Source organism: Brachionichthys hirsutus, chromosome 10 (genome assembly GCF_040956055.1).
Source record: "Brachionichthys hirsutus isolate HB-005 chromosome 10, CSIRO-AGI_Bhir_v1, whole genome shotgun sequence".
Taxonomy (NCBI): Eukaryota; Metazoa; Chordata; class Actinopteri; order Lophiiformes; family Brachionichthyidae; genus Brachionichthys; species Brachionichthys hirsutus.
In genome coordinates, this window is record NC_090906.1 from 11,556,284 (window position 1) to 11,572,942 (window position 16,659).

At 44.6% G+C, this 16,659-nt stretch overlaps 3 protein-coding genes across 3 annotated transcripts; 1 reads left to right on the forward strand and 2 right to left on the reverse strand.

Moving 5' to 3' along the window:
* Nucleotides 1-4: 4 nt before the first annotated feature.
* Nucleotides 5-2,164, reverse strand: znhit3 (zinc finger, HIT-type containing 3). Its single transcript, XM_068744119.1, has 5 exons — nt 2,031-2,164; nt 1,842-1,873; nt 1,690-1,749; nt 1,311-1,388; nt 5-1,151 (listed from the first exon to the last, which is right to left on the reverse strand). The coding sequence occupies exons 1-5, from the start codon at nt 2,096-2,098 to the stop codon at nt 952-954; spliced, it is 438 nt and encodes a 145-aa protein (XP_068600220.1). The 5' UTR covers nt 2,099-2,164; the 3' UTR covers nt 5-951.
* A 2,574-nt stretch (nt 2,165-4,738) lies between these two features.
* On the forward strand, nt 4,739-7,949 carry vkorc1l1 (vitamin K epoxide reductase complex, subunit 1-like 1). Its single transcript, XM_068744780.1, has 3 exons — nt 4,739-4,944; nt 6,793-6,902; nt 7,591-7,949. Exons 1-3 carry the CDS (start codon nt 4,754-4,756, stop codon nt 7,815-7,817), a joined length of 528 nt encoding a protein of 175 aa, XP_068600881.1. The 5' UTR covers nt 4,739-4,753; the 3' UTR covers nt 7,818-7,949.
* A 3,112-nt stretch (nt 7,950-11,061) lies between these two features.
* Nucleotides 11,062-16,170, reverse strand: gusb (glucuronidase, beta). The gene is made up of 12 exons (XM_068744665.1): nt 15,979-16,170; nt 15,643-15,828; nt 15,384-15,565; nt 15,166-15,308; nt 14,848-15,035; nt 14,571-14,723; nt 13,822-14,000; nt 13,117-13,263; nt 12,652-12,736; nt 12,106-12,282; nt 11,809-11,944; nt 11,062-11,612 (listed from the first exon to the last, which is right to left on the reverse strand). The coding sequence occupies exons 1-12, from the start codon at nt 16,168-16,170 to the stop codon at nt 11,461-11,463; spliced, it is 1,920 nt and encodes a 639-aa protein (XP_068600766.1). The 3' UTR covers nt 11,062-11,460.
* Between the last annotated feature and the right edge of the window lie 489 nt (nt 16,171-16,659).

Below are 16,659 nucleotides of genomic sequence, written 5' to 3' on the forward strand. Positions count from 1 at the left end.
GTTTCTAAAGACTGGTTTCATCAAATCCCAAAAAGGCAACCTTTTTGTAGCTTTAATGGTTTAAAGTTTATCTCATTCTAGAGAGGGTACAAAGGCCTGTAAAACTTGAACTCTTGCACGTTGATATTCTAAGGTCAGGGGGTCAGGTTAGATTATTATGCAGCGTTATCCTGCTCATGCCCCACGCAGGAAATAAACATCATAGCAGTCTGCCAAACGCTTTGCACCTCTTAAAACCCATGCAGGGACTTTTTTGTTTGTCTCATTGTCATTATTTTGTGCCTTTCTTCAAACGCCCAACCCTATTCCTGTGTCATATTTGTATTACGGGTGGTGTAAAGTAAATGTATTTTGATTGCAATGCATACGATTACTGATGTTAGCACATTTTTTTACTTCCACTTTGTGTTTGATTTATTCTAGGGGGAAAGAATTGAAGCAAAATTTGCACACGTGAGAGATGTAAAATAACATCGACCAAGCACACGTCATTCATGTCAAAATAGGGAATGAATTAATCCAGGTTTGTTCACATTGCTGCTCTTTGTGCATGATCTTTGTCATCTTCTGCAGTCCGAAGCATCAGTGGAAGTACTGTCTGACATACCAAAGTATTATAACGCTTATATTATAATGTAAATATTCAAAACATGTTTTTGTTTTATTTACTTTTCAGGCTAATTTGTCTTTAAAACTTTATAAAATGACTGTTATGCCTGTTTGTCAGTGGCACCAACTTGAATTATGCTAATATTTGAATTCCTGTTGAAGTAATAATCAGTGTTTTGAAATAATTCCTGTAGATATTTCTTTATTTTCACCTGAAACATTTTATTTCTGCTTTCTATACATACATCATGTTGAGCATGGCCAGGAAGATAGAAAAAAAACAAACTAGACTTTCACCGACACCTTTAGTCCCAAACAGATTATTAAGAAAAAGTGAAAACTTTAAAATGCATCTTCTTCATTGGATAATGTTTTTTCTTCACTCTCCACAACCTTCAAACACTGATCTGAAAACTCCACAAACAGAGGCTCCTGCATGGCAGCCTTCATTGCGTCGGATTTGTTGTCTGCGGTGTTAACAGAGCAGATTATTTGTCTAAGATGAGGGTTGCAAAGAAGATCTTTCAGCTCTTTTGATTGACCTGCAGAGGAAATAAAACCACATGAATTACCCACGTCTGTCATCGATTAAGTGTAATCCGTGTGGCCAGTGGTGCAAACACCTGACGTGTGATGCCGCTTCCAATACCGTCAAAAGTTAAATGATTAAATTTAGACAAAAGGTCATGTTTGATTGATACCCAAGAGCTGAAGTCTCTCAAGAGGCACTTTGTCCGTTACATCCTCTTCCTTTAGAAGATCCTCTACATTCCATTGTTCTGCAAAGAAATAGAAATGTAAGAAATGTGAGCGTTGGTTTCCTAATCAATTTAAAGGGCAACTCTGATAAATTCAGTTAACGCAAATAACCCCTCGCTACACACACTTTTCTAAGTCAGTTTTTCATATCCATTATATGACTTTATTTTTTAAAGCCTCAATTATAAGTAAGATCTTGCCCAACATTTTATGTGATCGAAGTTTGACCAAGACCCATCTTCAGATTTATTTCATCAAGATCCATCCAGTAATCTTTTCCCGCTAACAAACAGACAGACAAACGCCATGATAACTATGTACCAGTGCTGATGGCTTCTTTAGCTCCACGAGGTGCAGGCTGCTCTAAGGGGGTGCAAGTGTCTGCAAGAAAGATCAGAAAATGATCATCAGGGGATTATTAATCCCGGTTTATCCACATCAAGTTAATCCATTGGATATCAGAGTTTATTTACCTTTATGCCTCTTATAACAGCCAAGTGAACAACTGTTAACAGAAAAGCAAAAGCGGTTATATTTTGTACCGCTAAATCCAAAAGGCAACAGGAAAATCGTTTTTTACAGTGATGTTAGCCAAACAAACAAACCGGAAGCTAAAGATTAGCTAAATAAATACAACGTAGAGGATGCCTAAAATTACTCACTATCTTATTTGGCAGACGGGACATCTGTAGTTCGTAGTCTCCACCTCACACACGCCACAGAACTGCATATTTGCGTGGAAAACTAATAAACAAACAAGTCAAGTAAAAAAGCTACAGCTCACGTGTGCGAAGACAAGGAAGCACGTGTTATTAGTTCCGGTTCCGGTTGAGCATCCTTCAAATTAAGAGTATGTCTTTGCCAGCAAATCCGACACAGGTAAAATTCACTAAATGTATTTACGACAAAAAAAACACAGAGTTAGAATTTGCAGTGAATACAGACATTTTTAATTGTCGCTGCTTGGTCCACATTCAGTCAACGGTGTCGGTACACAGATCAAGTGAAATAGATGTCTGGGCATGATTCTAATAAATAGAACTACAATTTAAATCCTATAATATGTGAAATAACGAAATGGATAACCACTTGCAGTTTTGTTCCAGAAAGTAGGCAAGAACAAATCATGTATCCATGAACCCTAAATTTCACAATGAAATGATTTGTTCCGTGACCATCCTTCCACCCAGTTTCATTGTCAATCAAACAGTTTGTGTGATCTTTGCATTAAAAAATCTTAATTATTCTTCCCTTGAGAAAATGCTAGACAAATACAGGAGGGAGAATATAGAAGTGAGAAATTTTATTGAGCATTTAGGGCAAAATGGTACATGGGTCAAAGCTGCTTTTAGAAAAACTATAAAATGCAAATCTTTTACACAGAACTAAAATGACTGAAATCGCATTATCAATTTTGGGCATAAAAAAATAGATAATCCAATTTGCTTTAGTTAATATCAGTTTTTATTGAATAAAAATAAAGAACATCTTAAGCACAGAAGAAAATGACTACACATTTTTATCACGTATACACACCTAACCTATATATCTTAACACATGCTGTAATTCGAGAGTAACAGGTCTTGTTACAGTGTAGATTATGGAATGGACAGCAGTTTCATGAGAGATTGGTGCCACAGTATTCCATTCACTCCATTTCAGGGAAGTCAGAGACATTCGGCCATGTCAGCATCAGAAATCCATAATAGTGTCCGCATCTGTGTGGAAATGAAAGGAAGTGTCATCACAAATCACATCGTGGAACTTTTATATTCATTATCTAGTTCTAGTGCCTCATTGAATAATTTGTCCTGTAAAAAGGTAAAAGAAAATGTATGTCTTCCAACCATTCCATTGTTGTTCTTACTTTTATATTCTTAAAATGTAACCCCCCCCATCTCTGTCTCCAGATATGCCATTGATGTAGCATGGAAGCAAATTCTTCCTTACTCTGTACATTATAATTGAGCCGTTTTAAATTTAACCAGATCTATTCACTTTAAAACTTTTGTTCTTAAAAACAGTGGATTAGTATGTTCTCTAAATCCTACATTGTACACAATTCTTATAGCTCTTTTTTGTAAAATACAAAGCGGCTGGGGGGAGGAGGGGGGGGTTTATACGTATTTCCAAACAGTAATATAAGTTAAGACTAAAGATGAGTATAACATCAGCAAAGAGTTACAGTCCAATAAGTGCTTTGTTTCTCCTATTGCTGCAATACTCTTTGAAATGTTTGATGTCGGTTAGGAGCTCCTCTGCAGATTTTATGATCTGTGATCACACCAGGGGCTCGGCCTCCTGAGCAAGGTTTAATATTATTTGGATTAAAAACAGAACATCTAGAACATCACGAGGGAAATGTCTGGTGGCTCAATTTAATAATGCCCTCATTTTATTTTTTACTGACAAACACGAGTGATCTAAATATCAAAGCAGGAGGAAGGTTGTTGTTGTTGTTGTTGTTGTTTTTTAAGCACAAAGGCCGAGTCTAAAAGAGATACACGGAGCTGCGCTTGATCATTATTTGAGCATCGTGGATCTAATTACCAGTAAACATCGAGGAAGGCCATCAAGACGACGCGCTCTTTGTTCTTCTGCGTTTCATTTCGCTGTTGTGTAACTTCTCTGCTATTTTCCTCTCGTGTCCGGCGGGGCAATGGCGGTTCGTGTTCATCTCCATTTCTCTCTTGCTTCTCCCTTTGCCGCAGGCGTTGCACGAGAACTCCAGCAGATTGTAATAATCGTATCGATCGTAATGAGCCTCCTCGAAAGAGACGAATATCTCCATGTCCGTTGCCATTTGGAATCGAAATGCAGCAGCGAGCGCTTCTCCCACAGCCGAGTCCTCTGAGCGAGTAAACAGATGACGTCACCCCGTGTTTATATGCGACGCGTCACGTGACCCTGGCTGCGCCGTGAACCGGAAGTACTATACTGTCAACTCAGAGCCGGCTATTTGGAAATATCGACATGTCTGGCGCGTTTTGTTATTTCACGTTTTAGACTTGCTTTTGTAAAAAAAAAAATAAAAAAAAAAAAAAAATGCGTTTAGCACAGCGTTAATATAAAATCAAATGTTGACAGGAAATAAAGTTGGTTACGGAAATATAAATATCCAAGGAAGCTATGATAAGCCTAGTTATGCTAAATGTGGTTTGCAGTGCCACATTGTGAGTTTGTCTCTGCTGGCAACGTCGTATGCATCAATTAATCAATCCCAAAACGCGTTGCATTCACGCCTAATCTTACATCTCCCGTCTGCTCCACGGCCCCGCCCCCCTCGGCGTGGTTCGGCGTGACGCTTTTACACGTCGCAGTTCTGCCTCGCAAGGCGAGCCCGCTGCTGCGTCTGTATGCGCGTCTCCAGCTAGGCCAGAGAGCGATGGCGGCGCCCGTCCTGAGAGTGTCCACCCCTCGGTGGGAAAGAGTAGCCCGGCTTGGCGTCTGCCTGCTGGGCGTCCTGCTGTCGCTCTACGCCTTTCACGTCGAGCGGGAAAAGGCACGGGATCCGAGTTTCAAGGCGGCGTGCGACATCAGCAGCGACATCAGCTGCTCGAAAGTGTTCAGCTCGAGGTAATTGTGAAGCTTCTCTGCTGCTGTGGCTCAGACGGGGAAGGGCTGCGCGTTTTGAACTGTCAAAAGGCAACGCAGTCCCCGGCTGTCCCCTCCAGCCGAGGCCGCTGTGCTGTTACTGAAGCCGGCGTGATTTCTAAGTTCACTTATCGCTAAACAAGCAAGTCAGTAGCTTTAGCCGCACGAAGCTAGCTTTGCTAACCGTTAGCTGACATTTGTTAACGCTGTATTAATTAGCCGGCTAAGCTGCGTTCCCGAGCGCATTCGGCACGTTTTTGAAAGTGTTAATGAAAACTGTGAAATGAATTTATTGTAGAGTTCGCGTTAACATTGTTATGAGCCTCGGCGCCAGCGCTTCTGCTAACACCAACTTTAGCAACACAAGTTTGGAGCTAGCTTGGTCTCTTGACGTGTTTGCGTGTTGTTCGCTGAATGAAGTCATTCATTGTGTCGACCGGAACTGATTTCTGGTGGTTCATTAGTTCAATTCTGATAATTATTGCTAATTAATTTTGGAATCGATAATATTTTGACCTGGGGGGGGGGGAGGGTTGGCTGCCTGCTTGCGGTGTTATTTGTTGTGCTAATCGGCTAATGTCACCATGCATGCAGCTAATCAGCCTCAAGAGGTTGAGAGTGACCCCAGATTAGTTTGGTTCAAAACATTGCTTCAGAGGTCAGTGGAGAGGACTCGACGCTGCTCAGTCACTTTGTTATCTAGTAGATAAACTGTTTGCAGAAAGAAACAATATATTCCCAAACGCTAAGATCTGCAAGCAAATTCTTCAACAATGCGTCTTTATATTCTTGGGTCACCATCAGTAAAAAAACAACCTTTGCTCTATTTGCCATATCAGCAACTACTACTATTATAAAGAAACGTTCGCCCCGCCTAATGATTCATGCAGAATGTTGTTATATGGGCTGAACAAATACTCCCAGCAGAGTTAACTAAGTTGGAATGCAACCAGTCGAGCACTTCAGACTGGTTGCACTGGGGGGGGGGGGGGGGTTCCCTTCAAAGTGAAGGATACAAGTCAAGGCCATCGCTTTTGGTGATGCAGCTTGATGCATTTGTGTGTGATTAATTGCATTCTTTGTTCATGTTATCAGTTCAAGATAAAAGTCTTAAATTGCTGAACCAATAGCTTGGGAATTACTGTAGTGGGTATAGCGTGATTGAATGTACAGAAGAATAAAAAGCTGCAGTGATAAATTGAATGCATTTCTTAAATATATTGCATTGCCCTGTGCTGTGACAGCGCTCCTATTTTCTTTCACAATTTCACCGTGGCAGAATGTCTTCCGTGTTGCTGCTGTATAGCTTTAAAGAGATTAAATATGAAAAACTAGAAAAGCACTCGGGAGAGCGCAGACCTCCGCCAAGCAGCTCGTTCCCCTCCTAATTCGGTTTACACCATTCAGATGGTGATCTGGATCATCACAAAAAGGTTCTAAATTGTTCTTGGTGTCTTTATACACCAACCATGAAATGTAAAAGTGAATCGGAGGCGATGTGTATTTTTAACTTTAAGTAAAAGGAGCAAATCCTGATATATTTTTTTTTTTTTATAGCTCTCAAAATGTAATTTTATTCAAGTTAGACCAAGACCCAGCTTCAGATTTCTTTCCATCAAGATCCATCCAACAGTTTTTTTTCGTATTCCTGCTAACAGACAAAATAAAAACATGTCAGGTGACTCTTCACGTTCATGACAAGCAAACATTGGGAGGACCTGCCTGATGACTATTTTCTTTTATTGAGCGTGTCTTCAGATGGAATCCGTTCTATTTTGTTCGCCAGATTTCTCCTGCCCGGTATCTGATGGGGGTTTTTGTGATGTTTAGGTGGGGTCGAGGATTTGGACTTTTGGGCTCAGTTTTTGGAAACGACAGTGCACTGAATCAACCCAACAGTGTCTACGGGATTGTCTTCTATGCCTTCCAGCTTTTACTAGGTAAGACTTAATTTTATTCAAAGGAAGCAGGTGATGTTGCAACGACGACAGACTTTTTATTTAGTTCATCCAACTTAACTACAGTAATGGTTTTATTAAATAATAGAGGTTATAAATCTACAGGCATTGACTCGGTAAAAGTTGGTTATCTTTGAGTGTATCCAGGTAAATTGATCAATGGTAACCATCCCCGTCTAAAAATATATATATTTTTTTTTCCAAAGAAATGTGTAGCTCTAAATGTAGCTCTCTCCTCTCCACGTCTTTTTTTCTCCAATTAATTTTGTTTAATTTTTTTTGGTAATAACATTAATCTGTATATCATTTTATAATAGCGTCTCATAAAAGTGGGACGCTTTTTCAATTTCATGATTTTTAGCAATACAGATCAATTTGCTTGATGATTTTGTGTTTTGCTCATCTGAATCTATAAATTAAGCAGGAAGTAAAGTTATAAGTAAATAAATTTGGCATTCGTTGTTTCGAACCTTAGGAGATACTGTCGGCACAAACACTGAGGGGAAACTATGCCCTGACCTTTATCGCTGCACCTCATGTGACAACAGAATAAGACCAGTCTAGTTTGAAGCTGAGCGTCATGTGCTTGAATCTGAAGAAACAGCAGACTCAGCAGTTTGTTTTTGTGCTCCATGCGTGTCTAAGTCTAAGTTTGCATTTGTCCCCGTAGGAATGACTGTCAGTGCAATGGCCGCCCTTATTCTCATGACGACGTCCATCTTGTCTGTGGTCGGCTCGCTGTACCTGGGCTACATCCTCTATTTTGTCCTGAAGGACCTCTGCGTCATCTGCATCACCACATATGCACTGAACTTCATTCTCTTTATTCTCAACTACAAGCGACTGGTTTACTTGAACGAAGCCTGGAAGCAGCAGCTTCAGGAAAAGCAAGACTGAGCCGTTTGAGGAACGGGGAGAAAAGTGCGATAAACGACGAAAAAAAGAAATGTGACCTCTGAACATTTGACTTGCCACCAGGAGACCTTGCTTCCAAACAATGTTTCTGTGTTTAAAAAGAAAAGAAGAAGAAATGTAACTTAAATGTTGGGCCTGACATCTCATTGTTGCAAACACGGGAGCATCTGGAAGTGAAAGATGATTTTTCTTTTCCTCGTTTAACATTCTATTTACTTAAGGAGCGGGTTGTGTGTGTGTGTGTGTGTGTGTGTGTGCGTGCGTGCGCGTGCGTGCGTGTGTGTGTGTGAGAAAAGGGGAAACGCAACCACCTGAGCAAGCCAGAGGCAGAGCACCAGAAAACCGGGCGATGGAGGACGGCTCTCGAACAAAACAGATCACAGAAGAGAAACGGGGCAATAAGGGGGGTGTACTTGAACTGGATAGAAAGGTCTGCCCTTATTACTGTACCGCAGATCAGCACTTAAACTGAACATAAAAAAAACACTGAGTTTGAAGATAAGGTCCCACGGCAGGTGGGAGGGGGAGCAACGATTATCATTAGGTTTTTTTTTTTTTTCCCCCCATGTTTACACTTTGTAGTACATTTGTTTTTCAAAGAGGACCACTAAAAATAAGCAGGGCAATGTGAGAAACCATGTGTAGAGCATAGTCATAGTTTCCCCCCCATGTATTTCTGTAAATAGCTGCTGAGCAATATTCCAGGCTGGATTGGGGTTTTGTTTTTTAATGTCGACGCAATCCTTCGAGGAAAGGGAGAACGTGAGAAAACGCGGTTAAATCTGGAAGTCATCCAGGTCACAGGAGTCTGGAGACCTCGGGTCGTGTGATCCCGGTTAGCCACGCGGAGAGGAGCGGGTTTCGTTGTCTATTCATCAGAAGCTGCTGACACAAGTCTGTAGAATGGAGCTCGGGGAAGCGAATTAGCAAAAAGACGCCATTCTTGACCACCGCCCGTAAAGACTTATGTGCCTAAAGGAGTGTTAAGTGTTTTTATGTTTCGGGGGTGGCATGATGTCATGTTGACACCAGTTTTTCTTTTTTTTTTTTTTTTTTACTGTGAGTCGAGGGATCATTTTATTTGCTCATGTTTTTGTAAGCTCGGATACCAGTGAAGTGTTTCCCTAACGTCAGTCCCACGAGGTAGCGACGGCTGCTACACTGTGATTGTCCGCTCGAGGCTACATCGGCTGTTTGGATGCTCTTTGATGTCCGCTGAACAGTAATGGTTACGGTTCATTTGCAGGACGTGGGCAGGTAGTTGAGAATGTCCCGATTATTTAACCCCGGCAGAGACGAGTCGGGGCGTGACGTGAATTTTGTCTGACGTGTGTGTGCCCGCCGGTCGCTGACGGTTTTCTTGGCCGACCTGTGGTTGAGCTAGCATAGTAAGGTTTGTGCAGTCGGATCTTACTATGGCGAAGGCAAACACTGACAGAACCCCATTGTCTCTACCCTGTTTGCACTCATACTTGTCGGATGCGTGGCGCCCTTTTCCCCGGCATCCCACGGGCATTGGAACAACCTTCCGTGGAACATTCCCAGTAATATCTGCAACGATGTGATTGATCGGTGCCGTTACGCCAGCTCGTCTCCATTTCCTCTTCACATTCGAAGGAATTCAAGTTTTCCTTGACCGTGTTTGCGAGGGGCGTCGATGCCTCGGAAGCGGCCGTCGGGAAGGATCGCTTCCTGTTTTGACTTGGCATCAGTTGTGTATGAAAACGGAAATAGAGGTGGTACTTGTTCGTTTGTTAGCTTGTATGTCACTGTTAACCATGTTCCAAAGCCTAATGAGCAAAAAAAAAAAGCGCCGACCGTGCGGTTTGTTCCGATGGTTCATCTCTGCTGCGGGGCGGGGGTCACACTTCTCTCTAACCCCCTCATCCTCCTTATTAAAGACGTTAAACTTGATCACACATAGTATTAGTCCTCCATCAGATTTGACCTCTTTGTGCCGATTTGACTTTCCTGCCACTCAGACAAGCACAAACCAAAAGAAGAGGGAGCCTGGAAGACGAGTGAATTCAGACACCGGCTCGCTTTGGAATGTGGTCAGTGGTGAAACGTCGACGGGATCGGTAGTAAAAACGCAGCGACACTAAGTCCAGGCCTTTTAACAAACTCCAACGCAGGAGGATTTTAAATGTTTGATCATTACCTTACACAGCGTCGACGTTTTTTGGCTTTCATTTGGTTCTTCATGTCAACATAAAATCAGCAACATGGTTGAATCTTTCCTCCAAAAGGAAATGCTGTCATGGATTGACTCGCATTGGGAGGAAGTGACACGCGCTAGTTGCTGTAGCAACTTAGGGGGTCCAGTGAATTGACCCTAGAACTGACCGGTGATGACCTTTGATGTTCATGATGTGTTTGCTGAAACGGAATGGGCAATGGAAATTGGGATGTCGCGTCAAAAGAAAAATTCAAAGTGCGTCATGGTGGGCAAAAAGGAAAAGGGTCTCAGTGATGCTCATTTAGGCCCCGAGGTATAACTGCCATGATGGTGACATCAATACCAGCAAAAGTGCCTTCTGTTTGATCACTCGAGGCCGTGAGCCAAAGACAAGCAAGTCATGGCTTTGGAATTTAAAATAAAAAAACCTTTGAAGAGTCACTCCTGCTTGCTTTTCTGCAAAATGTAATAAATTGGTGATTCCCAAAGATCTGATTCCCAGATCTGATTTTCCTTCCTGATCTCCACTACATCTTTATTTTGTGTAGCCAGGAAGTGATTGTTCGACGAGGACCCCCCCCACCCCGTTTAAAACACACGATTGTTCTACTCGAGCCCGTTAGCTGTACGGACTGTTGACCGTCTGGATTACGTTGGCTTGAAACAAAACGACAAAGGTTCGGACGGCTAGAAACTCGCGTGTCAATCTTTTTATTACACTTCTGCGTGGAGGAAAACTTGATGGATTTTGCTTCTGTATTGCCAAATATGTTTTAAAATGCTGTATTTTCTTACATGTAAAATGTTACATGAATGGCAGGAGGGGTGCGAATAATCTGTTTGAATCCATCTTACTTTAAGGGAAAACTGTGGCTAAAGGTCGACGTGAGAACATTTTTAAGTGTGTCGTTGTAATGTGGAAATGATCTCCCATTAAAACATTCCCTCTGAAACCGCCTGTTATTTTAAATGGTTTGGAATGAAATGGTGCTCGAGGGAAAAATAAATAAATCTACAATTAATTAAAAGACATTTATTTTCCGAGGAGGGTAAGAGTGACGCTGATCAGGTGACTTCCAGTCACCTGGTTGGAGGAATGTCAGAGCCAATCACAGATGAGGTTTTGATCAGACATTTCATAATAAAAAGTGGAAAACAACACATCCCATATCTGCAATCACAATATCCTGTAAAAATAACACCGAAGCAATCAAAATCACCTCCATCTTATTGATCTGCACCGATATTCGGGCACTAGCGGAATGTTTTTTAGCACCATAAAAAAATACTCCAGATGAACCTGATTACAGATTTGATTGCACGTATTCCGGATGATAGGCCGAGCACAGCTGAATTGTATTTCATAGGTGATCCGGTAAGCTGAAGCATACCAGTGCTGACGTAGGAGCAAGCCTGTGCTGGACTGGGAACCCCAACTGGCGGGTGTCAGACAGAGCACTGGTAATTAGTCCACGGGGGCAGTTTGCCAGTCTCATTTGCCAGTTTCCAGTATCTATCCCTCAGGACGAAGGCTGCTGCTTTGGGCTGCCTCTGTCTGGTGAAGATCCCCTTCTTGTTCCCGACCACCCGTTTGATATCTGCAGAAACGAGCAGGAACCGACAAGAACCTCGTCATAAGGAGGGCAGAGCAAGGTCAGTGAGCAAATCCGCCGAGCGGAGGCGCCTGAAGACATCCATCTTTTCATACCATAAGTAATTAAATACCTATCGTTTAAAATAGAACTCCACAGAATGGTAAATTTACCGCGCTGCTTTGATCTAGAGCGGCTGTACCTTGTGCGGTCATGAAGTCTGCAAAGTTCCAGATGAGTTCCCCGATGACGTACTCCTTCCTCTTCCTGTCGAACACCTCGTGGTATTTCCTCAAGACGGCCTTCTGGTAATCCTCAGTAAACATCACGGGTGGATCCTGAAGCGTGAAAAGCAAGCTTCTTTAAAAATGACACGAACATCTGCCCGTCTCCCACACAGATGTTGAGGGACACTTGAGTTTTAGCAAAGTCTGAAATTCATCACGGCCTTCGGACGCGACAATCGGGAGACGTTGGGCGATGGTGATCGGATGCTCACGCTGTGAAGTCCGGACACCGCGTCCGCTCCGTATTCACTCTGGATGATAGGCTTCTGGTACGCCCCGTACCAGTTCTCAAACTGCGTGTTGAGCTGGATGGGGATGACCTCCAGGTAGCCCGGATCGTGGTACCAGGAGAAGTAGCTGTTTACACAGATGACGTCCACATACGGAGCCTAGCGATGCGGCAGAAGGGAAAAATATCGCGCAGGGGAATCCTTCAGTTATCTCGCGAGGGATTTCCAAAATAAATGATACAACTGAATGCAGAAATGTTTTTAAAAGCAGCATCAAAAGGATGTTTTTGTTATTTTTTTTATTGTATTGTTGAGTAGGCGACACCAGCTTAAGATAAAGACTGTTCTTCATCGCACAAAATGCATCAAGCCCCACATTCTGATTGGCTGATGACATGAACCCTTAAATTTTCCATTGGTTGTCAGCAATAAGCATTAGAATATTTAGAAAGTAATACATACATATTTAGATCTGTGAAAGATAAATGCAAAGTTAACATGCAGACATGTTAACATGTAATAACTCACCCCTTTGTCGCTGGCATAATTAGCGTTGGTGACATAAGTGACGGGACGGGTGGGGTCCAGGGACCGGGTATGTTGTATCACAGTTCTGTAGGAATGATGAAAAGCACCTTTGTTTTTATCTAGATTGATTTTGTTTCACCTGACAGGTAGAGCAGGTCGGGGGAGGGGCGGGGCGGGGGGGGGGGGGGGGGCTTATAGCGATTAGGATGGTTGCATAACTACTCTTACTGCATTCCAGAGCACAGGGAGAGGCTCTGACTGACGCACTAATGTTCTCAGACGCACACGAAGCTCTCTAGAGCTTCACGGCTATCCAGTTCTGATCTGTGTCCATCAAATTCAAGGAAATAAAACAAAAACAGAAAGGTAAATATGGGGGGGGGGGGGGGGGGAGTAGACAAATGAAAGGGTAATCAATAGTCTGGGTCAATTTCTTCAAATCGAAACTAAATGAGCAGAACTCACTGGAAATAGAGCCCAGCGGGGGGCATCGATGAAGCCGGCTCATTGGCCACCGACCACATGACCACAGAGGGATGGTTCTTGTCTCGCCGTACAAGTTCTTCCATGACAATCAGGTGGTGGTTCAACGACGCCTTGCCAAAGCTGCGACTGCGAACACAAAAGAAAGCACAGCGCTTTGTTTCAGGCGACAGTCAACGTCTGCTCATTGAGAACCGACACGCCTAGAACACACCTAGAACACGCCTAGAACATTTAGTTGTGTTCACATTGCTTTTTATTTTCGGACCAAGGAAGGTCAAGTTTGCAGCTTTAGTTTTTGTACCCGAACTCTAAAGTGATTGTTGGCTGTGCAGAGCTCTCGGTGTGAACCCGATGCAGTTCATTCAACAGAGCTTTATGATGTTCGGCTGAATGCGGGTGTCTTCTGAGGTTACCACGGAGACAGACGTCTAAATTTAATGCCCCAAATATTCAAGTCCCAAATGCATCCGAGAGACTCTCCTTTCCCTTAGACAGTAGATGTTCGGTGCACGTTTTATGCGCCAGTTCGCCACTTCCTTTGCAGACTTTTGTGCTTTTTTTTGGTAAATTGGTGCGTAGTAGCCTCCAATTCAGCCCGGATCTGAGGCGCCACAGAAATCTGCCACGCTTTGTTGCCCCGCGTTCCTCCTAACCAACACAACCCGACGTCACGGAGACACTTACATGTCCTTGATGCCCACCGCCGGGCATTCGTCTATCACCACGATGCCATGGCGGTCGCACATCTGGAGGATCTCCTCCGCGTAGGGGTAGTGGCTGGTGCGGAACGAGTTGGCTCCCAACCACTTCAGCAAGTTAAAGTCTTTGACAATCAGGGGCCAGTCAAAGCCTTTCCCTCTAATCTAAAAAGGAAAAGAGAGACCAGGGAGTGAAGCCCGGATTGATCAGAAATAGATTCAGGAGCTGCAGGAACGACGGGCCTGCGGACGCAACCTTTGAAGCGGACGCGACCTTTGCAACGGACGTGACCTTTGAAACGGACGCGACCTTTGAAACGGACGCGACCTTTGAAACGGACGCGACCTTTGAAACGGACGCGACCTTTGAAACGGACGCGACCTTTGCAACGGACGCGACCTTTGCAACGGACGCGACCTTTGCAACGGACGCGACCTTTGAAACGGACGCGACCTTTGAAACGGACGCGACCTTTGAAACGGACGCGACCTTTGAAACGGACGCAACCTTTGAAACGGACTCGACCTTTGAAACAGACGCGACCTTTGAAACGGACGCGACCTTTGCAACGGACGCGACCTTTGCAACGGACGCGACCTTTGCAACGGACGCGACCTTTGAAACGGACGCGACCTTTGAAACAGATGTGACCTTTGAAACAGACGCGACTTTTGAAACGGACGCGACCTTTGAAACGGACGTGCAGCTCGAAGCTTCGGAAACCTTCTACTCACGTCAGAGTCCTCGTGTTTGTTGACTCCGTGGAAATAGAACGGCTTGCCGTTGATGAGAAACTGACTGCCGGTAACTCGGACGGTGCGGATGCCCACCGGCAGAGCGTAGACGTCCTCGTACGCCGACCTCTCATCGGCGGCCATTAGTCGAACCTATACATATGAAAGCGCAGACTTTTTACGTAACGGTCGCTCTAAAGTCCATCCCGTCTAAAATCAGCCGCATCACGAGCGTCGCAGGTCGAGCAGAAACGCCGACGACGTCTCCGCCTCTCACCTCCAGAGAGTAGAGATAACCCGGATCCTCGTGCATCAGGTACGGCCACCACGCCTTAACGTCCGCCACGCTGAGCGATCCGGACGCGCCGCCGGAGGAGGCCACGCTGTGGCCATCTTTGTCCGTTAAAGTCACCCTCAGGCTGGTTGCGGCGGGGCCTCGGACTGAAATGTTGTATTTGACAATGCCTGGAAATAAAATGTAAAACACGGTCGCATAAAAAAAAAAAAAAAGGAGAGAAACTCACCTCCTGCTGATTTTTATTAAACTCTAATGCTTTCTGGTGCCGGAGACAAATTGTCCTTTCGGTTAATTTACCAGTCCCGTTCACGACGTCCGTCACCACGGCGATGTCGTCCACGTAAGCCATCGGAGTCGTGTACAGCAGCACGGGCCGATGTATCCCGGCGTAGTTGAAGAAGTCGAAGTTGATGTTTTGCACAAAGAAGCCCGGAGGATACCTGCGGAGCGGTTTCATTCAACCTCATCACCTGAACACACGCGGTTTAGTCTGAACTAGAAGAATCCCTGTTTACATGGAGAGGTTGTCCAGATGCTGGATGGTTCCCGGAGGAAGAGTCTCCAGAGTTAGCGTGTTGTTCACCGCTATGGTGATCCTGCACGGCTCGGCGGGGTCTCGGGGGATTAAACCTCCGATCTCGGCCTCAAACGGAAGATGGCCGCCTTCGTGCTCCGTCGCCTGCACGCCGTTCACCCACTGCCGAAAGGAGAGACGAGTAGGCGAAGTTAGTGTTTTTTAGGAGCAGATGGGCGAAAGCGACGCTTGATACTCACCACTATTGAATAATAGTGAGCGCTGCCCACCCGGAGGACCACCCTTGTTCCCCCACCGGTGATCCAGCGGGCGGGCACCAGCACCTCTCGCTCGTACCACACCCACCCCACGAAGTCTCTCAGCGTGGGGTCCTGAGTGACGTCATTGTAGCTGGCGGGGACTGGCATGTCAATCACCGGGCCGGTCTAGGGAGAACAACAACAGACAGTCAGACGCTAAAACTGCGTGCGCGTGCGTGACGCACGTCGGTAACATTGCGCGCGTGCATTCAAACTACGCGTGTTTCATTTACAGAAGTATCTTCTCTGTCAGAGCTGCGGTGCTTTTTTTTTTACCTCCACAAGGCGACTTTTATACCAAGCCCTCTGGAAGCCCTCGTTCCTGCTCGGGGACCGGTCGGCTCTGAAGGCCCACAGCCCGTTCAGCTCCTTCCGCTCCCTGGAGGAAGACTCCCGGGGGAAGAGCATCCCGGGGTCCAGAAGACGGGCCGCGTCCAACGCCGCGAACGCGCATAAAACACGGAACATCCCGCGCCTCGCAGGTGTAAACAACGACTGAGATCCGGCACTTCCGCGTTGATCGAATCACGTGAGTCAATGTTGGGTCACGTGACCGCCGCTGTTTGGCGTTGCATTTTTAGGGCATTCTGAAAATGTATATGCCGCCAACAAAAAAAAAAGAAACAAAAATACTACTTGATATTTCTAAGCATTATTATTTTTCATTTATTTTTTTGCTAAACTTCACGTGAAGAATAAAATCTTTGTTAGGATGAGTGACAAAGTTGTCAAAGACAGAACACGTCATGAAGGCAATATTTAATAAGAGACACTAGATGGCGCCAGAGTCCTGCATATCTTAAAAAATAATTTTCATTCATTCAGTCATTCATTCATTCATCTTCTGAACCGCTTTGTCTGTTAAAGCGGGTCGTGCTGGATCCTTTCCCAGCAGTCAACGGGCGAGAGGCGGGGCACACCCTGGACAAGTCGCCAGTTCATTGCAGGGCCACACAT